The 18,028-nt window shown below is 47.7% G+C and overlaps 1 protein-coding gene across 1 annotated transcript in view; it reads left to right on the plus strand.

Annotated features, from left to right (window-relative positions):
• Positions 1 to 18,028, plus strand: part of LOC138674460 (lymphocyte cytosolic protein 2-like) — a 652,779-nt gene that overhangs the window by 108,283 nt on the left and 526,468 nt on the right. The window contains exon 3 of the mRNA XM_069762300.1: positions 6,728 to 6,774. Within this exon, the coding sequence (XP_069618401.1) occupies positions 6,728 to 6,774 (47 nt within the window). The remainder of the gene's footprint in view (positions 1 to 6,727; positions 6,775 to 18,028) is intronic.

Consider the following 18,028-nt stretch of genomic DNA (forward strand, 5'->3'; position numbering starts at 1 on the left):
CACAGGGGACAGCAATATTGGGACAGTTCTGCCTAGCCCACGGTCTAGGAAACAGTTGGCTGTAGCTGTTCGCCCCCACTCCTCCTCGTCCTCATCCTCCTGCAGAAGCGAGAGCTCGTCCACAGACCGCAGTCACACAAACACTCCATCCGCAGCTGCCACTGTTGCACACCAGGTGTCCCATTATGGGGCAGCTACTGGCAAGCGTCAGCAGGCTGTATTGGCTATGAAGTGTTTGGGCGACAACAGACGCACCGCGGAAGTTCTGTCCGAGTTCTTGCAGAAAGAAATGCAGTCGTGGCTGGGCACTGTAGATCTTGAGGCAGGCAAGGTAGTGAGTGATAACGGAAGGAATTTCATGGCTGCCATCTCCCTTTCCCAACTGAAACACATTCCTTGCCTGGCTCACACCTTAAACCTGGTGGTGCAGTGCTTCCTGAAAAGTTATCCGGGGTTATCCGACCTGCTCCTCCAAGTGCGCGGACTTTGCTCGCATATCCGCCGTTCGCCCGTACACTCCAGCCATATGCAGACCTATCAGCGGTCTTTGAACCTTCCCCAGCATCGCCTAATCATCGACGTTGCAACAAGGTGGAACTCAACACTACACATGCTTCAGAGACTGTGCGAACAGAGGCGTGCTGTTATGTATTTGTGGGAAGATACACATACACGGGCAGGCAGTAGGATGGCAGACATGGAGTAATCAGGTGTGCAGTGGTCGAAGATACAAGACATGTGTCAAGTCCTTCAGTGTTTTGAGGAATGCACACGGCTGGTTAGTGCAGACAACGCCATAATAACCATGAGCATCCCCCTAATGCGTCTGCTGATGCAAAGTTTGACGCACATAAAGTAGCAGGCGTCTGCAGCAGAGGAAGAGGAAAGCCTTGATGACAGTCAGCCATTGTCTGGTCAGGGCAGTGTACAGGACGAGGTAGCAGGCGAACAGGAGGAGGAGGACGAGGAGGATGATGGGCATGAGTATTTTTTTAATGAGGAAGCTTCTCCGGGGCCACTGGAAATTGGTGGCGTGGCAAGGCCGGGTTCTGGTTTTTTGAGGGACACAAGTGACTTAGAATTGCCTGTAACTGCCCCTCAACCCAGCACAACCGCAGATTTGACAACTGGAACTTTGGCCCACATGGCGGATTATGCCTTACGTATCCTCAAAAGGGACCCACGCGTTATTAAAATGATGACCGATGACGATTACTGGTTGGCCTGCCTCCTTGATTCTCGCTATAAAGGCAAATTGCAAAATATTATGCCACATGAGAACCTGGAACAAATATTAGCAACCAAACAATCAACTCTTGTTGACCGTTTGATTCAGGCATTCCCAGCACATAGCGCCGGCGATCGTTCTCACACGAGCTGCGGGGGGCAGCAGACCAGAAGTGTTAGAGGTGCACAAATCAGAAGTGGCGTTGGACAGAGGGGTTTTCTGACCAGGTTGTGGAGTGATTTTGCTATGACCGCAGACAGGACAGGTACTGCAGCATCAATTCAAAGTGACAGGAGACAACATTTGTCCAGTATGGTTACTAACTATGTTCTCCCTCAACCGTCATTCCCATTTGATTACTGGGCATCCAAATTAGACACCTGGCCAGAATTGGCAGAATATGCATTGCAGGAGCTTGCTTGCCCAGCAGCTAGTGTGCTATCAGAAAGAGTATTCAGTGCTGCTGGTTCAATATTAACCGAAAAAAGGACTCGTCTGGCTACCCAAAATGTTGATGATCTAACCTTCATTAAAATGAACCACTACTGGATTTCGAATTATTTTGACCCACCTTTCCCGGCTGACACCTAGCTTTCCAATGAAAAGGTCTTGCTTGTGGACTGCTCTGACTGAGTTTTCCAATCTCGTAATTTGCAGCAGCTGTTTGTCCAGCATACGACATGTTTACACCTCCCTAAATGGCCAAACTCCCCCCACGGGGCCGTGGTCTTGCCACTTGGCGCAAGCACCCATAAGAGTGCCATTTGTCTGAAGAGGTGGGTGTGCACGCTTTTGGTCGACGGCACTGCCACTGGGTCCCTCATAGTACAATAAAGTGTCTCTGGCGGTGGTGGCGCGCAACCAACGTCAGACACACCGTTGTAACATGAGGGGCCCTGGGCCTGTACCGCCAGCCACAAGAGAGTTCCCCCCAGCTCAAACATTGCTCTACCACATGCAAAATTATCTCTCACAGCTCCACCAATGTTTAGTCTATGCGCTGGCATCCTTCAATGCCTGGCACTGACAATACCAATGTGTTGAAATGTATGATGCTACATAAAATAGTCAGGGGCAGTGTCCTATATTTACACCAGTAAATACTTTGCGCCAAATTACTAGGTCTGAAACTCAGCAGAGGAGCCCATCCCTGTACCTAAGTATGCCACCCTTTTGTTTTTTGGTTTTGTTGTATTGCGAGACATTAACATCTATTTATTTTTTAGGAGTACTAACTGTCAGACACTCCTTACAATCAGCTTCCGCTGACAACACCATTGCTGCATGTGTACCCTTGCAAGATAATTCCAAGTGCATAGAGCCTACTTTTGTTATGTTAGGCCTACTAAGCCTGTCTGTGGTCCCTCCTTCCAATAGTCCTCCACTGACCACACCACTGCTGCCCGTGTACCCCTGGAACCTATTTTAAAGTGCCTACAGCCTACTTTTGTTATGTTAGGCCTACTAAGCCTGTCTGCGGTCTCTCCTTCCAATAGTCCTCCACTGACCAGACCACTGCTGCCCGTGTACCCCTGGAACCTATTTTAAAGTGCCTACAGCCTACTTTTGTTATGTTAGGCCTACTAAGCCTGTCTGCGGTACATAATAGAAATAGTCCTCCACTGACCACACCACTGCTGCCCATGTATCCCTGGAACCTAATTTAAAGTGCCTACAGCCTACTTTTGTTATGTTAGGCCTACTAAGCCTGTCTGCGGTCCCTCCTTCCAATAGTCCTCCACTGACCAGACCACTGCTGCCCGTGTACCCCTGGAACCTATTTTAAAGTGCATACAGCCTACTTTTGTTATGTTAGGCCTACTAAGCCTGTCTGCGGTCCCTCCTTCCAATAGTCCTCCACTGGCCAGACCACTGCTGCCCGTGTACCCCTGGAACCTATTTTAAAGTGCCTACAGCCTACTTTTGTTATGTTAGGCCTACTAAGTCTTTCTGCGGTCCCTCCTTCCAATTGTCCTCCACTGAGCGCACCAATGCAGACCGTGTACCCATGTAACCTTTTTTAAACCTGCGTCGAGCCAACTTTGTGGTGTAAGGCCTACTTGTAGTGTCTGGCTGCGCCACTCAATACAGCTGTCCTCTTTACAAAAAATGACCTACAATTATCTGGTTTTCAGCCTATCTAAATTTTAAAACTGCAGTGGGCCTACTAGTTGGGTTGGGGCCTACTATCAGTGTCTGCCGCTCCTTGCTGTTCTCCTCCACTGAACAAAGCTGTGCCGCCTGTTTACTACTGTTGCCAATTTTGAACTGCATTTAGACTACGTACTGATTTGGGCCTACTCTCTGTCAGCCTCTCATTCCAGTTGTCCTCCACTGAACAAAGCAATGCCCCCAGATTAGTCCTGTTACCAATTTTGAACTGCATTTAGCCCACTTTATTCTTTGGGCCCATATCTGTTTCCTCCTCATCATGCCCATTGCCCAGCCAGTAATAGATGAGTCTGCTGGTACATTGACCCATAACGCAACATTCCCCGTGCACCCTACACAGCAAGATTGTGACCCTGCTGAAAGTCAGGTTCCCCTTCCCGCATACCATACCACCTTACACGGGGACAAAGATGAAGGTGCAGATGAAGGTGCAGGTTCCTTCATCAGGTGGGGGGAGGAATACTCGTTGGCGATGTCACTGGCACAGGGCCCCTCATAGTACGCAAAAGTGTCGCTGCCGGTGGGAGGCGCCCCCGCCGTGCAAACACACCGCCGTACTTTGAGGGGCCCTGTGCCAGTGCCAATGCCAACGAGTGGGCCCCCCCTGCTTGCTCAGGATCACAGCACTTGCAAAGTTGAAATACTTACCTCTCCCTGCTCCACTGCCGTGACGTGGTCCAGATTTCCTGGGCCCACTAAATACTTGAACCAGCCCTACCCCCCACAACTTTAGTCAAATGACCCCCAATTTCCAATGCCTTACTATTATTATAAGGTAAATTAAGATTGTCAAGCTTCAGTAACAAGAATGTATGTTTTTGCCATTAAAATGGGCACTGTACATGTTTTCCTGGCCTCCACTCACTGCCGACTATGCTCCCCCATTGACTTGCATTGGGTTTCGTGTTTCGGTCGATCCCCGACTTTTCGCGATAATCGGCCGATTCCACTCAACTCGACTTTTGAGATAGTCGGGTTTCGCGAAACCCGACTCAACCCTAAAAAACAAAGTCGCTCAACCCTACTCTTCATCAATCTGGCTCCAACTTTCTCTGATTGCTGTTGCCAGATCAGCTTTGCAGGTTGGAGCCTTGTCATGGACCATTTTATTCAACTTCCACCAAAGATTTTCAATTGGATTGAGAGCCGGACTATTTGCAGGCCATGACATTGACCTTATGTGTCTTTTTTTCAAGGAATGTTTTCACAGTTTTTGCTCTGTCAGGATGCATTATCATCTTGAAAAATTATTTCACCATCCCCAAACATCCTTTCAATTGAGGGGATAAGAAAAGTGCCCAAAATATCAACATAAACTTGTGCATTTATTGAAGATGTAATGACAGCCGTCTCCCCAGTGTCTTTAGCTGACATGAAGCCCCATATAATCAATGACTGTGGAAATTTACATGTTCTCTTCAGCAGTCATCTTTATAAATCTCATTGGAACAGCACCAAACAAAAGTTCCATCACCTTGCCCAATTCAGATTCGTGATTCATCACTGAATATGACTTTTATCCAGTCATCCACAGTCAACGATTGTTTTTGCTTAGCCCATTGTAACCTTGTTTTTTCTGTTTGGGTGTTAACGATGGCTTTCGTTTAGCTTTTCTGTATGTAAATCCCAATTCCTTTAAGCGGTTTCTTACAGATTGATCACAGATGTTGACTCCAGTTTCAACCCATTTGTTCCTCATTTGTTTTGTAGTGCATTTCCTGTTGTGGAAACATATTGCTTTAAGTTTTCGGTCTTGACGCTTTGATATCTTCCTTGGTCTAGCAGTATATTTGCCTTTAAAGGGACACTGTCACCTAAATTTGGAGGGAACAATCTTCAGCCATGGAGGCGGGGGTTTTGGGTGTTTGATTCACCCTTTCCTTACCCGCTGGCTGCATGATGGCTGCAATATTGGATTGAAGTTCATTCTCTGTCCTCCGTAGTACATGCCTGCACCAGGCAATCTTGCCTTGCACAGGCGTGTACTATGGAGGACAGAGAATGAACTTCAATCCAATATTGCAGCCAGCATGCAGCCAGCGGGTAAGGAAAGGGTGAATCAAACATCCCAAAACCCCGCCTCCATGGCTGAAGATTGTTCCCTCCAAATTCAGGTGACAGTGTCCCTTTACCAACCTTCCCATGTTGTTTGTATTTGGTCCAGATTTTAGACACAGCTGACAGTGAACAACCAGCATCTTTTCTTTTGTAACATTACGTGATGATTTACCTTCTTTTAAGGGTTTGATAATCCTCTCCTTTGTTTCAATTGACATCTCTCATGTTGGAGCCATGATTCATGTCCGTTCACTTGGTGTGATCACTCTTTTTTAGATGCAGACTAATGAGCAGAGCTAATTTGATGCAGGTGTTATTTTTGGGTATGAAAATTTACATTTCCTTAATTTTTTCCTCAGAATTGAGTGATTCCATAATTTTTCCCCTATGCTTGGTTAAAAAAAGTAACCATTACTGATTACCACATTTTTTTGTTCTTGATTTCTTTGTGTTTCTAAAGCTAAAAAGTTGCCATTTGAAATTACTTTAGTTTTGTGTCATGTCTGTGATCTGCTTTTTTTGTACAAAATTAAACAACTGAATGAACATCCTCAAAGGCCGGTAATTCCATAATTTTTGCCAGGGGTTGTACTATGGTGTGCTTCTGTCACACTCTTTTGGGCAAATTCTGGGCAGAATTCACCAAAAAAAAGCTGTGTACACATACAGTAGCCTTAGTCAGGGATCACACACAAAGTTTTTCATACATTTTGAGATGTAATTTTTGGTAAAAAATGTTGAGCCAAATTCAGAAATGTATTCAAAAGTATTGGAAATTATAAAGAAAGAACTTTTGCCTTCTCTTCTTATTGGATTCACTTCTGGCTTTGAAGCATTTCTGCCACAGATACTACATCAATAAAATTTTGATAGTGCCAAATACCAGTATGTAGAAAAAAAGAAGCTTTATTTAGTGCATAACATGTCAACAAGAGACAAAAATTGAAGCTTAAAAAATGCGATAAAAAAGCACTCAAAAGTGCAATGAAAACATTTCAAGTAAACTATTTACCTAGTAGATGTAGAAATGCTGCAGAAAATTTGCAACATTAAAAACTCTCGTTAAGTTCATTGTGGGAACTTAGCCTTAGTCCACAAAATCTCATATATATCCACATAAGAACTAACTTGCGAAACATCTCTTAAGCTTGGTGTAATCAGATATAAAAAAATACAGTATCAGTGTCATTAGGTAGTCGAGTATATCCAATTTATTATACTGTACTTCATTGAAATTTATATTTAGTTCTTCATTTCTTTTTTTTGCAGGAAATGTCTGTAAATGATATTCAGAAATTCCCCAAAACACGTGTACCGTAAGTATAGAACAATTGTTATATATTTACAGATGAATACGGTACAAATTATAAGCCGGATGATTAAATGATTACAAGTTTAAGTAAAACCCCAAAACCCTTTCCTGTCTCCTCCGGTGAGCCCTGTTGAATTGTGGAGCAGCAGTCCGCAGGAGGTTGTGTCTGCTGCTCTACTATTCATGGAGGTCTGCTGTGACTGGTGCGTCTGCTTTAGAATGCTACAACTTTATAGAAAGCAAAAGCAATGATCTGGAATGGAAGATGGTGTGCATGTGTAATACTCTGTGGGAACACGGGATGTCGCCATGGACAGGAGGCAGATCAAGAGTTAAAGTATTTATTTAACAATCAATGCACTCCACGCAGGGAGTAATGGGTTGCAGGGTGGTGGTAGGGAATGGGGCAGAACTGGGAGAGTAGCAGGGTAGGAAAGGGACGAACGATAGTTCTGAATTAAAGGGGTGAAATTTATCAGACTGTAGTCTTCTTCTGTGCAGCGTCTCTTGGTTCCAACAGTGGCACCGACAACAGCGGCGCGTGACATCTCAACACAGTCTCTGGGAGTGGGTGGATTTCCCGTACCTAAAGGTGTCTAGCACGGTACTGAGTCCTCAGATAAGAGACCGCCGGAATGGGACTTTGCTCTGCGGCGTACACTAGTCCTGGGTGACAAGGCTCGGGCCTAGTCACCTGCCTCTCTTGGCGTCGCACACCTGATACAGTCCTCGATATCAAGTCTGCGTCTCCTCCAATCGCACAGGATGAAGGGGGTCTGTCACCTAGTAGTATATCAGCGGTGGACCTATATGAAGGAGTACTGTCGGGTCGGGCTATATGCTCTGCACGCTCTGCCCTGTCAGCAGACACTGCGCCCGACTCACCACTCTCGTTTCCTGCCCCAGCTCAGCTCTGTGCACATAGCTCTACATGGCTACACTGGCACACTATTCCCCCAGCACTACAGCTTCTTTCCTCCTAGACGGCAGCAGCACGGCCGGTACCTGGCCTGGTACTCTCAGGTGGGGGAAGGGTCAGCCTAGCACACCGCTCACTTATCTTCTCCACGCTAACCTGCATCGGCATCTGACTGACTGGATTTGCATGCTTTTTCCCTTTTTGTTTCTGATGCCGCATGATCTCCACCGTCTATCCCCGCCCCCTCCTGTCAGCAGGAAGCTCACTTTCTCTCCTCCTTCCCTCCTGCAGCAGGGTAAGGTCAGTTGGATCGCCCCCAGATGCAGGGCTGCGGGTTACTCGATACCGGTCCTCTTTGTCTCGGTTCTGGGGATGTCACGGTGGCTGGACCCGGTCTGTGACCCTGCTAAGGGGCGTCCAATAAAATGTGATAGGAGTCTGTCAAGGTTTCGTGACGCCACCTGTGGTATTCAGTCAGGGCGACCGACGCTGCTTGGGGTCAACTGAGGTGATGTGATGGCAGCTAGATGGTGTGACTTCCCGCAGGTCAAGTATGTCCCCAGGGCTTCCCAGTAAGGTGGATGGTGATGGTGTGAGGTGCAGACAATAACGAGGACACAGGGTTGCAGTCTCTTTACCTCTTTACTGAAGACTTCAGGATCCTCAATCCAGAGTACGATTAACCAGGCTGTCAGAGACCGGCCGATCCGATGGCACATCCAGAGTTCCCCTTGCAGGTGGAATTCGCTGCCTACCAATAGCGCCTGTGCGTTGTAGTGCTACCCTGCTGAGCATTCGGTATAGTCCTCACAACTTCTGTTCTAGTTCGTTCGTTCGTTCTTTCTAGTTCTTTCTATTTCGTTCTATTTCGTTCCAGATGTTACTAGTTTGTCGTCCCCAGGTATGTTATGGTTAGGACGCACCCGTATGACGGGAAGGCTCGGAGCTCTTTCGGGACCCTAGAGACGCCCCTCTCCACGCATTGCCCCCTATGTCTTCGTAGGAAATTTAAGGTAGACAGCCAACCTATAATTAACTGTCCTGCGGAGTTTGAAGTAAGGCATAGAGTCTGTTAATTCCTCGGTGTTCCGGCCACCGGCTACGCGCCTCAGTAGGATGTTGCCGTTCTCGGGGCATGACTCCTACTGGATCTCCTTTGTGCTGATCTCGTTTCTCACTGTTCCACAATATCCTTCGCTTCGTGTCTCTTTCTTAGGATACCGCCGCAAGGAAGTGCATGCACAGTTCCGTAACGTTCTGTTCGCTAGGTACCTGCCAGGTTCCCACGCCTGACAGGGACCCCCATGAATCTTCTCCCTGCAGCACCCCCTGCCACGGGATGCTGCCTGAATCCAACCCAGTCAGCTTCTAATCTAAATTCCTGTCCAACCCCTAGTTTTACTGGTGTGAGGAGTGGCCCAATAATAAAGCCTTTTACTCCCCCTAGTGGCCGGAGTGTGAAGTGTAATGTGTGCTGGTGATACCTGGTCAGAGAACTCCTTTAGTGCCATCAGACGTACCATCACTCCCCTTAGTGGCAGAGTGACGTTACTGCAACGACCAGAACTCTGGGGTGCTGCACTCCCCCCCGGTTAATTCCAGTACTAATGGACTGGGAAGAAGAACAACAATACATATCAGCAAAAGATATACAAAATTTTTGAAATGCTTGAAACAAGTAACAATGCTTCCCTTTATGGGAGGTGAGGACACTTGAATGTTACAAACACAACAAGGTTAAATATTTTTAAATAACATTTTTGACTATAAATAACTTCTGGTACCCTGCCGGGTATTCTACTAAGTGCAAATTCTGAACAATAATTTAACTTTTCCTCTAAGGGCGTATAAGCTGAACCCACTAAAGGCCTACTATAAAGTACTACAAGATAACTCAACTTTTCTTTTTTTCTTTCTAGCTTCACCAATGCAGGACCGCCTAGCTCCTTGGCTGGGCCTACTGTCATTGTCTTTCTGTCAGTAACCAATCATCTTTCTACGGTTCTCTGGAAGACTCTTTCTCTAACCCCTACGGGTTAACTTTCAATCTTTCCTGTCCTCAATTTCTAGCAACATTATCAAACTTTTCTGAATCACAACATTATTAACATGTCAACTGTTCTTTTCTTAAGGCAACATTATAACTTAGTGCAACAGGTGAACATTCCCTTTAAGAGGGAACCAAGTCTCTTTGAGGTAGTGCAGATTCTCTCTGTCTGCAAGTCTATTGAAAGCAAGACCTTCTGTGCTGTATTCAAGCAGTCTCTTCGCAAAGTCTTATTTCGATGTAAAACCAGTAGAGGGCGCCTTTAATAAGGCGCAAACTGTTTACAAACACAGTTTTGGAATCATTCACTGTTCATGATCTGGCAGTCTTTGAAAACAATTATAAACAAATAAAAGGAAGAGAGATCCCGGGTAAACAAAGGGATCCCTATGAGTTAACCCTGGACGGGTTTAAGCAGCAAAAAGGGGAAGGAAAGCAAAGAGTTAACTATGTACATTTTCAGGTTTCCGAGGTTTATGTCCTCTGCATGGGTGGTTGTGGCCGTACCTCACAGACCACCTCTCTCGGTCGGGAACGGGTGGATCCCACAGTTGCATGAGGGGCCAGGTCAGTTGGATGGTCTGTAGTGGAGGCTCCTTCCTCTGGAGTCTCAGCTGCGAACTGGAGGACTGCACACCGCTGGACGCCTCTGGCCATCCAGCCGATCCCCCTCTGCCATCGGGTGTAGGTCACGGCATCTCCTGGCTTCAGATCACAGTCCTCATCGACTGCTCCATAGCAGGGCTCCACCTCACTCCGGGCGACATAGACCTGCAGGGGCTCTCCAATCTCCTGAATAATTCCCCTCTCTTCCTTGGGGTTGAAGAGGACCACTACTCCCCAGTGTGATGGTGAGACCTTCACCTCCTCTGTGAGGTCAATCATGGTCACAGGTCGTGGCTGCTTCCTCCATGCCGCCACCAGGCATCGCTGGTGTTCCGTCACCGGCAGGATCCTCTGGTCTGGCTCCTGCGGTGCGCGATCCCCTGGCCGGGTTCGGGGGCCTGCCGCAGTCGGAGCGGGTAAAGGAGGGGATGCAGGTGAAAGACGGATCTCCGTCGGGTGAACCAACCGGGTACTCACACGAGCGCAGGCCTCTCGGTAACACGCCAGCCGCCAGGCTTCGGCCGTGGCCACCCAGCCGTCATGCATCATCCTCCTGCCGGGTATCTCTCTAGACGGCTCCGCAACTGTCAACCTCTGCAGCGTCGGTGGTTCCGGGGCTGGTACGGGTGCTGTAGCTCCGCGCTGGGCAGGGACATCGCCATGCGGGGTCCTGGAAGCCGCCATCTTTGTCCCCTCCTCTGGATCTTCTTCCCGGGCTCTTTTTCGGGGGCGGCTCCGTCCCCATTGTCCCCACCCTCCATAGAGGATCAGAAGGCGGTCCTCAGCGGCTGACGGGCACGCCCTCAGAATGCAGCAACACTTAGACTGGGCGGCCATTATCTTTCGCGCTCTGCAGCTCTTTCACGCCCACTACCACGCCCTTCTTCTTCTCCTGCGCTCCTCGTGGCGCTGTAATGGCGGCGGTTTTGGCGGGAATCTTGCGACAATCAGCAATACACAGTCCTTGCAATAAATCATGGATTATGCACAATTCAATCACAGTTCCTGCTGTTCCACATGACCTGCTTCTTCAGGCCTAAGTACAATCCTGTTCGTGACGCCAAGTTGGATCGCCCCCAGACGCAGGGCCGCGGGTTACTCTGTACCGGTCCTCTTTGTCTCGGTTCTGGGGATGTCACGGTGGCTGGACCCGGTCCGTGAGCCTGCTAAGGGGCGTCCAATAAAAGTTGATAGGAGTCTGTCAAGGTTTCGTGATGCCACCTGTGGTATTTAGTCAGGGCGACCGACGCTGCTTGGGGTCCACTGAGATGATGTGATGGCAGCTAGATGGTGTGACTTCCCGCAGGTGAAGTATGTCCCCAGGGCTTCCCAGTAAGGTGGATGGTGATGGTGTGAGGTGCAGGGCACAGGGTTGAGGGCACAGGGTTGCAGTCTCTTTACCTCTTTACTGAAGACTTCAGGATCCTCAATCCAGAGCACGGTTAACCAGGCTGTCAGAGACCGGCCGATCCGATGGCACATCCAGAGTTCCCCTTGCAGGTGGAAATCGTTGCCTATCAATAGCGCCTGTGCATTGTAGTGCTACCCTGCTGAGCATTCGGTATAGTCCTCACAACTTCTGTTCTAGTTCGTTCGTTCTTTCTAGTTCTATCTATTTCGTTCTATTTCGTTCCAGATGTTACTAGTTTCTCATCCCCCAGGTATGTTATGGCTAGGACGCACCTGTATGATGCATTGCCCCCTATGTCTTCGTAGGAAATTTAAGGTAGACAGCCAACCTATAATTAACTGTCCTGCGGAGTTTGAAGTAATGCATAGAGTCTGTTACTTCCTCGGTATTCCGACCACCGGCTACGTGCCTCAGTAGGATGTTGCCGTTCTCGGGGCACGACTCCTACTGGATCTCCTTTGTGCTGATCTCGTTTCTCACTGTTCCACAATATCCTTTGCTTCATGTCTCTTTCTTAGGATACCACCGCAAGGAAGTGCAGGCGCGGTTCCATAACGTTCTGTTCTGTTCGTTAGGTACCTTCCAGGTTCCCATGCCTGACAGGGACCCCCATGAATCTTCTCCCTGCAGGACCCCCTGTGTTATGACCTGGTGGTTAAGAGCACACGGAATGACCTGATAGTTACAAAAAAACCTACAAAAAGACCACGCAGAGGGTGCAAAAAGACCCTCCGCACCGACTCACGGTGCGGAGGCCCTCCCTCTGCGTCCCAGAGCTTCCAGCAAGCAAGACAACAAATTAAATAGCAAGCTGGACAGAAAAATAGCAAACCAAAGAAATACAAGCTGGAACTTAACTTCTGATGGGAAGACAGGTCACAAGAACGATCCAGGAGTGAACAGACCAATACTGGAACATTGACAGGTGGCATGGAGCAAAGATCTAAGTGGAGTTAAATAGAGCAGCAGCTAACGAATTAACCTCGTCACCTGTGAAACTCAGAAACACCCACCAGAGGAAGTCCATGGACAGAACCAGCCGAAGTACCATTCATGACCACAGGAGGGAGCCCGACAACAGAATTCACAACAGTACCCCCCCCTTGAGGAGGGGTCACCGAACCCTCACCAGAGCCCCCAGGCCGACCAGGATGAGCCAAATGAAAGGCACGAACCAGATCGGCAGCATGAACATCAGAGGCAAAAACCCAGGAATTATCTTCCTGACCATAACCCCTCCACTTGACCAGGTACTGGAGTTTCCGTCTCAAAACACGAGAATCCAAAATCTTCTCCATCACATACTCCAACTCCCCCTCAACTAACACCGGGGCAGGAGGATCAACGGATGGAACCACAGGCACCACGTATCTCCACAATAACGACCTATGGAACACATTATGGATGGCAAAAGAAGCAGGAAGGGCCAAACGAAATGACACAGGATTGATAACCTCAGAAATCTTATACGGACCAATGAAACGAGGCTTAAACTTAGGAGAGGAAACCTTCATAGGAACATAACGAGACGACAACCAAACCAAATCCCCACCATGAAGTCGGGGACCCACACAGCGCCGGCGGTTAGAGAAACGTTGAGCCTTCTACTGGGACAATGTCAAATTGTCCACCACATGAGTCCAAATCTGCTGCAACCTATCCACCACAGTATCTACACCAGGACAGTCTGAAGACTCAACCTGTCCTGAAGAGAAACGAGGGTGGAAACCAGAATTGCAGAAAAACGGCGAAACCAAAGTAGCCGAGCTGGCCCGATTATTAAGGGCGAACTCAGCCAACGGCAAAAAGGACACCCAATCATCCTGATCAGCAGAAACAAAGCATCTCAGATATGTTTCCAAAGTTTGATTAGTTCGTTCGGTTTGGCCATTTGTCTGAGGATGGAAAGCCGAGGAAAAAGACAAATCAATGCCCATCCTAGCACAAAAGGATCGCCAAAACCTTGAAACAAACTGGGAACCTCTGTCAGAAACGATGTTCTCCGGGATACCATGTAAACGAACCACATGCTGGAAAAATAATGGCACCAAATCAGAGGAGGAAGGCAATTTAGACAAAGGTACCAAATGGACCACCTTAGAAAAGCGATCACAAACCACCCAAATGACCGACATCTTCTGAGAGACGGGGAGATCCGAAATAAAATCCATAGAAATATGCGTCCAGGGCCTCTTTGGGACCGGCAAGGGCAAAAGCAACCCACTGGCATGAGAACAGCAGGGCTTAGCCCGAGCACAAGTCCCACAGGACTGCACAAAAGAACGCACATCCCGTGACAAAGACGGACACCAGAAGGATCTAGCCACCAAATCTCTGGTACCAAAGATTCCAGGATGCCCAGCCAAAACTGAACAATGAATCTCAGAGATAACTCTACTAGTCCATCTATCAGGGACAAACAGTTTCTCCGCTGGGCAACGGTCAGGTCTATCAGCCTGAAATTTTTGCAGCACCCGCCGCAAATCAGGGGAGATGGCAGACAAAATTACCCCCTCTTTGAGAATACCCGCCGGCTCAGGAACACCCGGAGAGTCAGGCACAAAACTCCTTGACAGGGCATCAGCCTTCACATTCTTAGAGCCCGGAAGGTACGAAACCACAAAATCAAAACGGGAGAAAAATAATGACCATCGAGCCTGTCTCGGATTCAACCGTTTGGCAGACTCAAGATGAGTCAAATTCTTGTGATCTGTCAAGACCACCACGCGATGCTTGGCACCTTCCAGCCAATGACGCCACTCCTCGAATGCCCACTTCATGGCCAACAATTCACGATTACCAACATCATAGTTACGCTCAGCAGGCGAAAACTTTCTAGAAAAGAAAGCACATGGCTTCATCACCGAGCCCTCAGAACTTCTTTGCGACATAACAGCCCCTGCTCCAATCTCAGAAGCATCAACCTCAACCTGAAACGGAAGCGAAACATCTGGCTGGCACAACACAGGGGCAGAAGAAAAACGACGCTTCAATTCCTGAAAAGCTTCTACAGCCGCAGAAGACCAATTGACCACATCAGCTCCTTTCTTGGTCAAATCAGTCAACGGTTTAGCAACAGTAGAAAAATTAGCGATGAAGCGCCGATAAAAATTAGCAAAGCCCAGGAACTTTTGCAGGCTCTTCACAGATGTCGGCTGAGTCCAATCGTAAATGGCCTGGACTTTAACAGGGTCCATCTCGATAGTAAAAGGGGAAAAAATGAACCCCAAAAATGAAACCTTCTGAACTCCAAAGAGACACTTTGACCCCTTCACAAACAAGGAATTCGCACGAAGGACCTGGAACACCATTCTGACCTGCTTCACATGAGACTCCCAATCATCCGAAAAGACCAAAATATCATCCAAATACACAATCAGGAATTTATCCAGGTACTCTCGGAAGATGTCATGCATAAAGGACTGAAATACTGATGGAGCATTGGAAAGCCCAAATGGCATAACCAGGTACTCAAAATGGCCCTCGGGCGTATTAAATGCTGTTTTCCATTCATCGCCTTGTTTAATACGCACAAGATTATACGCCCCTCGAAGATCTATCTTGGGGAACCAACTAGCCCCTTTAATACGAGCAAACAAATCAGACAGCAACGGCAAAGGATACTGAAATTTGACTGTAATTTTATTAAGAAGGCGGTAATCAATACAAGGTCTCAAAGAACCATCCTTCTTGGCCACAAAAAAGAACCCTGCTCCTAACGGTGATGACGACGGGCGAATATGGCCTTTCTCTAAGGATTCCTTTATATAACTCCGCATAGCGGCGTGTTCTGGCACAGATAAATTGAACAATCGGCCCTTAGGAAACTTACTACCAGGAATCAAATTAATTGCACAATCGCAATCCCTATGAGGAGGTAGGGCACTGGCTTTGGGCTCATCAAATACATCCCGATAATCCGACAAAAACTCTGGAACTTCAGAAGGAGTGGAAGACGAAATAGACAAAAATGGAACATCACCATGTACCCCCTGGCAGCCCCAGCTGGACACAGACATAAATTTCCAGTCCAAAACTGGATTATGAACCTGTAGCCATGGCAACCCCAAAACGACCACATCATGCAGATTATGCAACACCAGAAAGCGGATATCCTCCTGATGTGCAGGAGCCATGCACATGGTCAATTGGGTCCAATACTGAGGCTTATTCTTGGCCAAAGGCGTAGCATCAATTCCTCTCAATGGAATAGGATACTGCAAGGGCTCCAAGAAAAAACCACAGCGCCTAGCATACTCTAAGTCCATCAAATTCAGGGCAGCGCCTGAATCCACAAATGCCATAACAGAATAGGATGACAAAGAGCAAATCAGAGTAACAGACAATAGAAATTTAGACTGTACCGTACCAATGGTGGCAGACCTAGCGAACCGCTTAGTGCGCTTAGGACAATCGGAGATAGCATGAGTGGAATCACCACAGTAAAAACATAGCCCATTCCGACGTCTGTGTTCTTGCCGTTCAGCTCTGGTCAAAGTCCTATCACATTGCATAGGCTCAGGCCCATGCTCAGATAGTACCGCCAAATGGTGCACAGCTTTACGCTCACGCAAGCGTCGATCAATCTGAATGGCCAAGGACATAGACTCATTCAGACCAGCAGGCATGGGAAACCCCACCATGACATCCTCAAGGGCTTCAGAGAGACCCTTTCTGAAGATTGCTGCCAGGGCACATTCATTCCACTGAGTGAGCACAGACCACTTTCTAAACTTCTGACAATATATCTCCGCTTCATCCTGACCCTGACACAGAGCCAGCAAGATTTTCTCTGCCTGATCCACTGAATTAGGTTCGTCATAAAGCAATCCAAGCGCCAGGAAAAACGCATCAACATCACGCAATGCCGGATCTCCTGGCGCAAGGGAAAATGCCCAGTCTTGAGGGTCACCACGTAACAAAGAAATAATGATCTTTACTTGTTGAACAGGGTCACCTGAGGAGCGAGGTTTCAAGGCAAGAAACAATTTACAATTATTTTTGAAATTCAAGAACTTAGATCTATCACCAAAAACAAATCAGGAATTGGAATCCTAGGCTCTGACATTGGATTCTGAACCACAAAATCTTGAATGTTTTGTATCCTTGTAGTGAGATTATCCATCCAAGAGGACAGACCTTGAATGTCCATGTTTACACCAGTGTCCTGAACCACCCAGAGGTAAAGGGGAAAATAGAGACAAGACACACTGCAAAGAAAAAAAAATGGTCTCAGAACTTCTCTTATCCCTCTATTGAGATGCATTAGTACTTTGGGCCACCTGTACTGTTATGACCTGGTGGTTAAGAGCACACGGAATGACCTGATAGTTACTGATAATAAGGACGAGCTCTGGGACGTGGGAACTCTGCTGACCGCAATCCCTAAACCTATCAAACACACTAGAAATAGCCGTGGATTGCGCCTAACGCTCCCTATGCAACTCGGCACAGCCTAAGAAACGGCTAGCCCTGAAGATAGAAAAATAAAGCCTACCTTGCCTCAGAGAAATTCCCCAAAGGAAAAGGCAGCCCCCCACATATAATGACTGTGAGTAAAGATGAAAATACAAACACAGAGATGAAATAGATTTAGCAAAGTGAGGCCCGACATACTGAACAGACCGAGGATAGGAAAGGTTACTTTGCGGTCAGCACAAAAACCTACAAAAAGACCACGCAGAGGGCGCAAAAAGACCCTCTGCACCGACTCACGGTGCGGAGGCGCTCCCTCTGCGTCCCAGAGCTTCCAGCAAGCAAGACAACAAATTAAATAGCAAGCTGGACAGAAAAATAGCAAACCAAAGAAATACAAGCTGGAACTTCACTCCTGGATCGTTTTTGTGACCTGTCTTCCCATCAGAAGTTAACAGACCAATACTGGAACATTGACAGGTGGCATGGAGCAAAGATCTAAGTGGAGTTAAATAGAGCAGCAGCTAACGAATTAACCTCGTCACCTGTGAAACTCAGAAACACCCACCAGAGGAAGTCCATGGACAGAATCAGCCGAAGTACCATTCATGACCACAGGAGGGAGCCCGACAACAGAATTCACAACACCCCTGCCACGGGATGCTGCCTGAGTCCAACCCAGTCAGCTTCTGATCTAACTTCCTGTCCAACCCCTAGTTTTACCGGTGTGAGGAGTGGCCCAATAAATAAAGCCTTTTACTCCCCCTAGTGGCCGGAGTGTGAAGTGTAATGTGTGCTGGTGATACCTGGTCAGAGAACTCCTTTAGTGCCATCCGACGTACCATCACTCCCCTTAGTGG

This window comes from Ranitomeya imitator, chromosome 4, assembly GCF_032444005.1.
Source record: "Ranitomeya imitator isolate aRanImi1 chromosome 4, aRanImi1.pri, whole genome shotgun sequence".
Classification (NCBI taxonomy): Eukaryota; Metazoa; Chordata; class Amphibia; order Anura; family Dendrobatidae; genus Ranitomeya; species Ranitomeya imitator.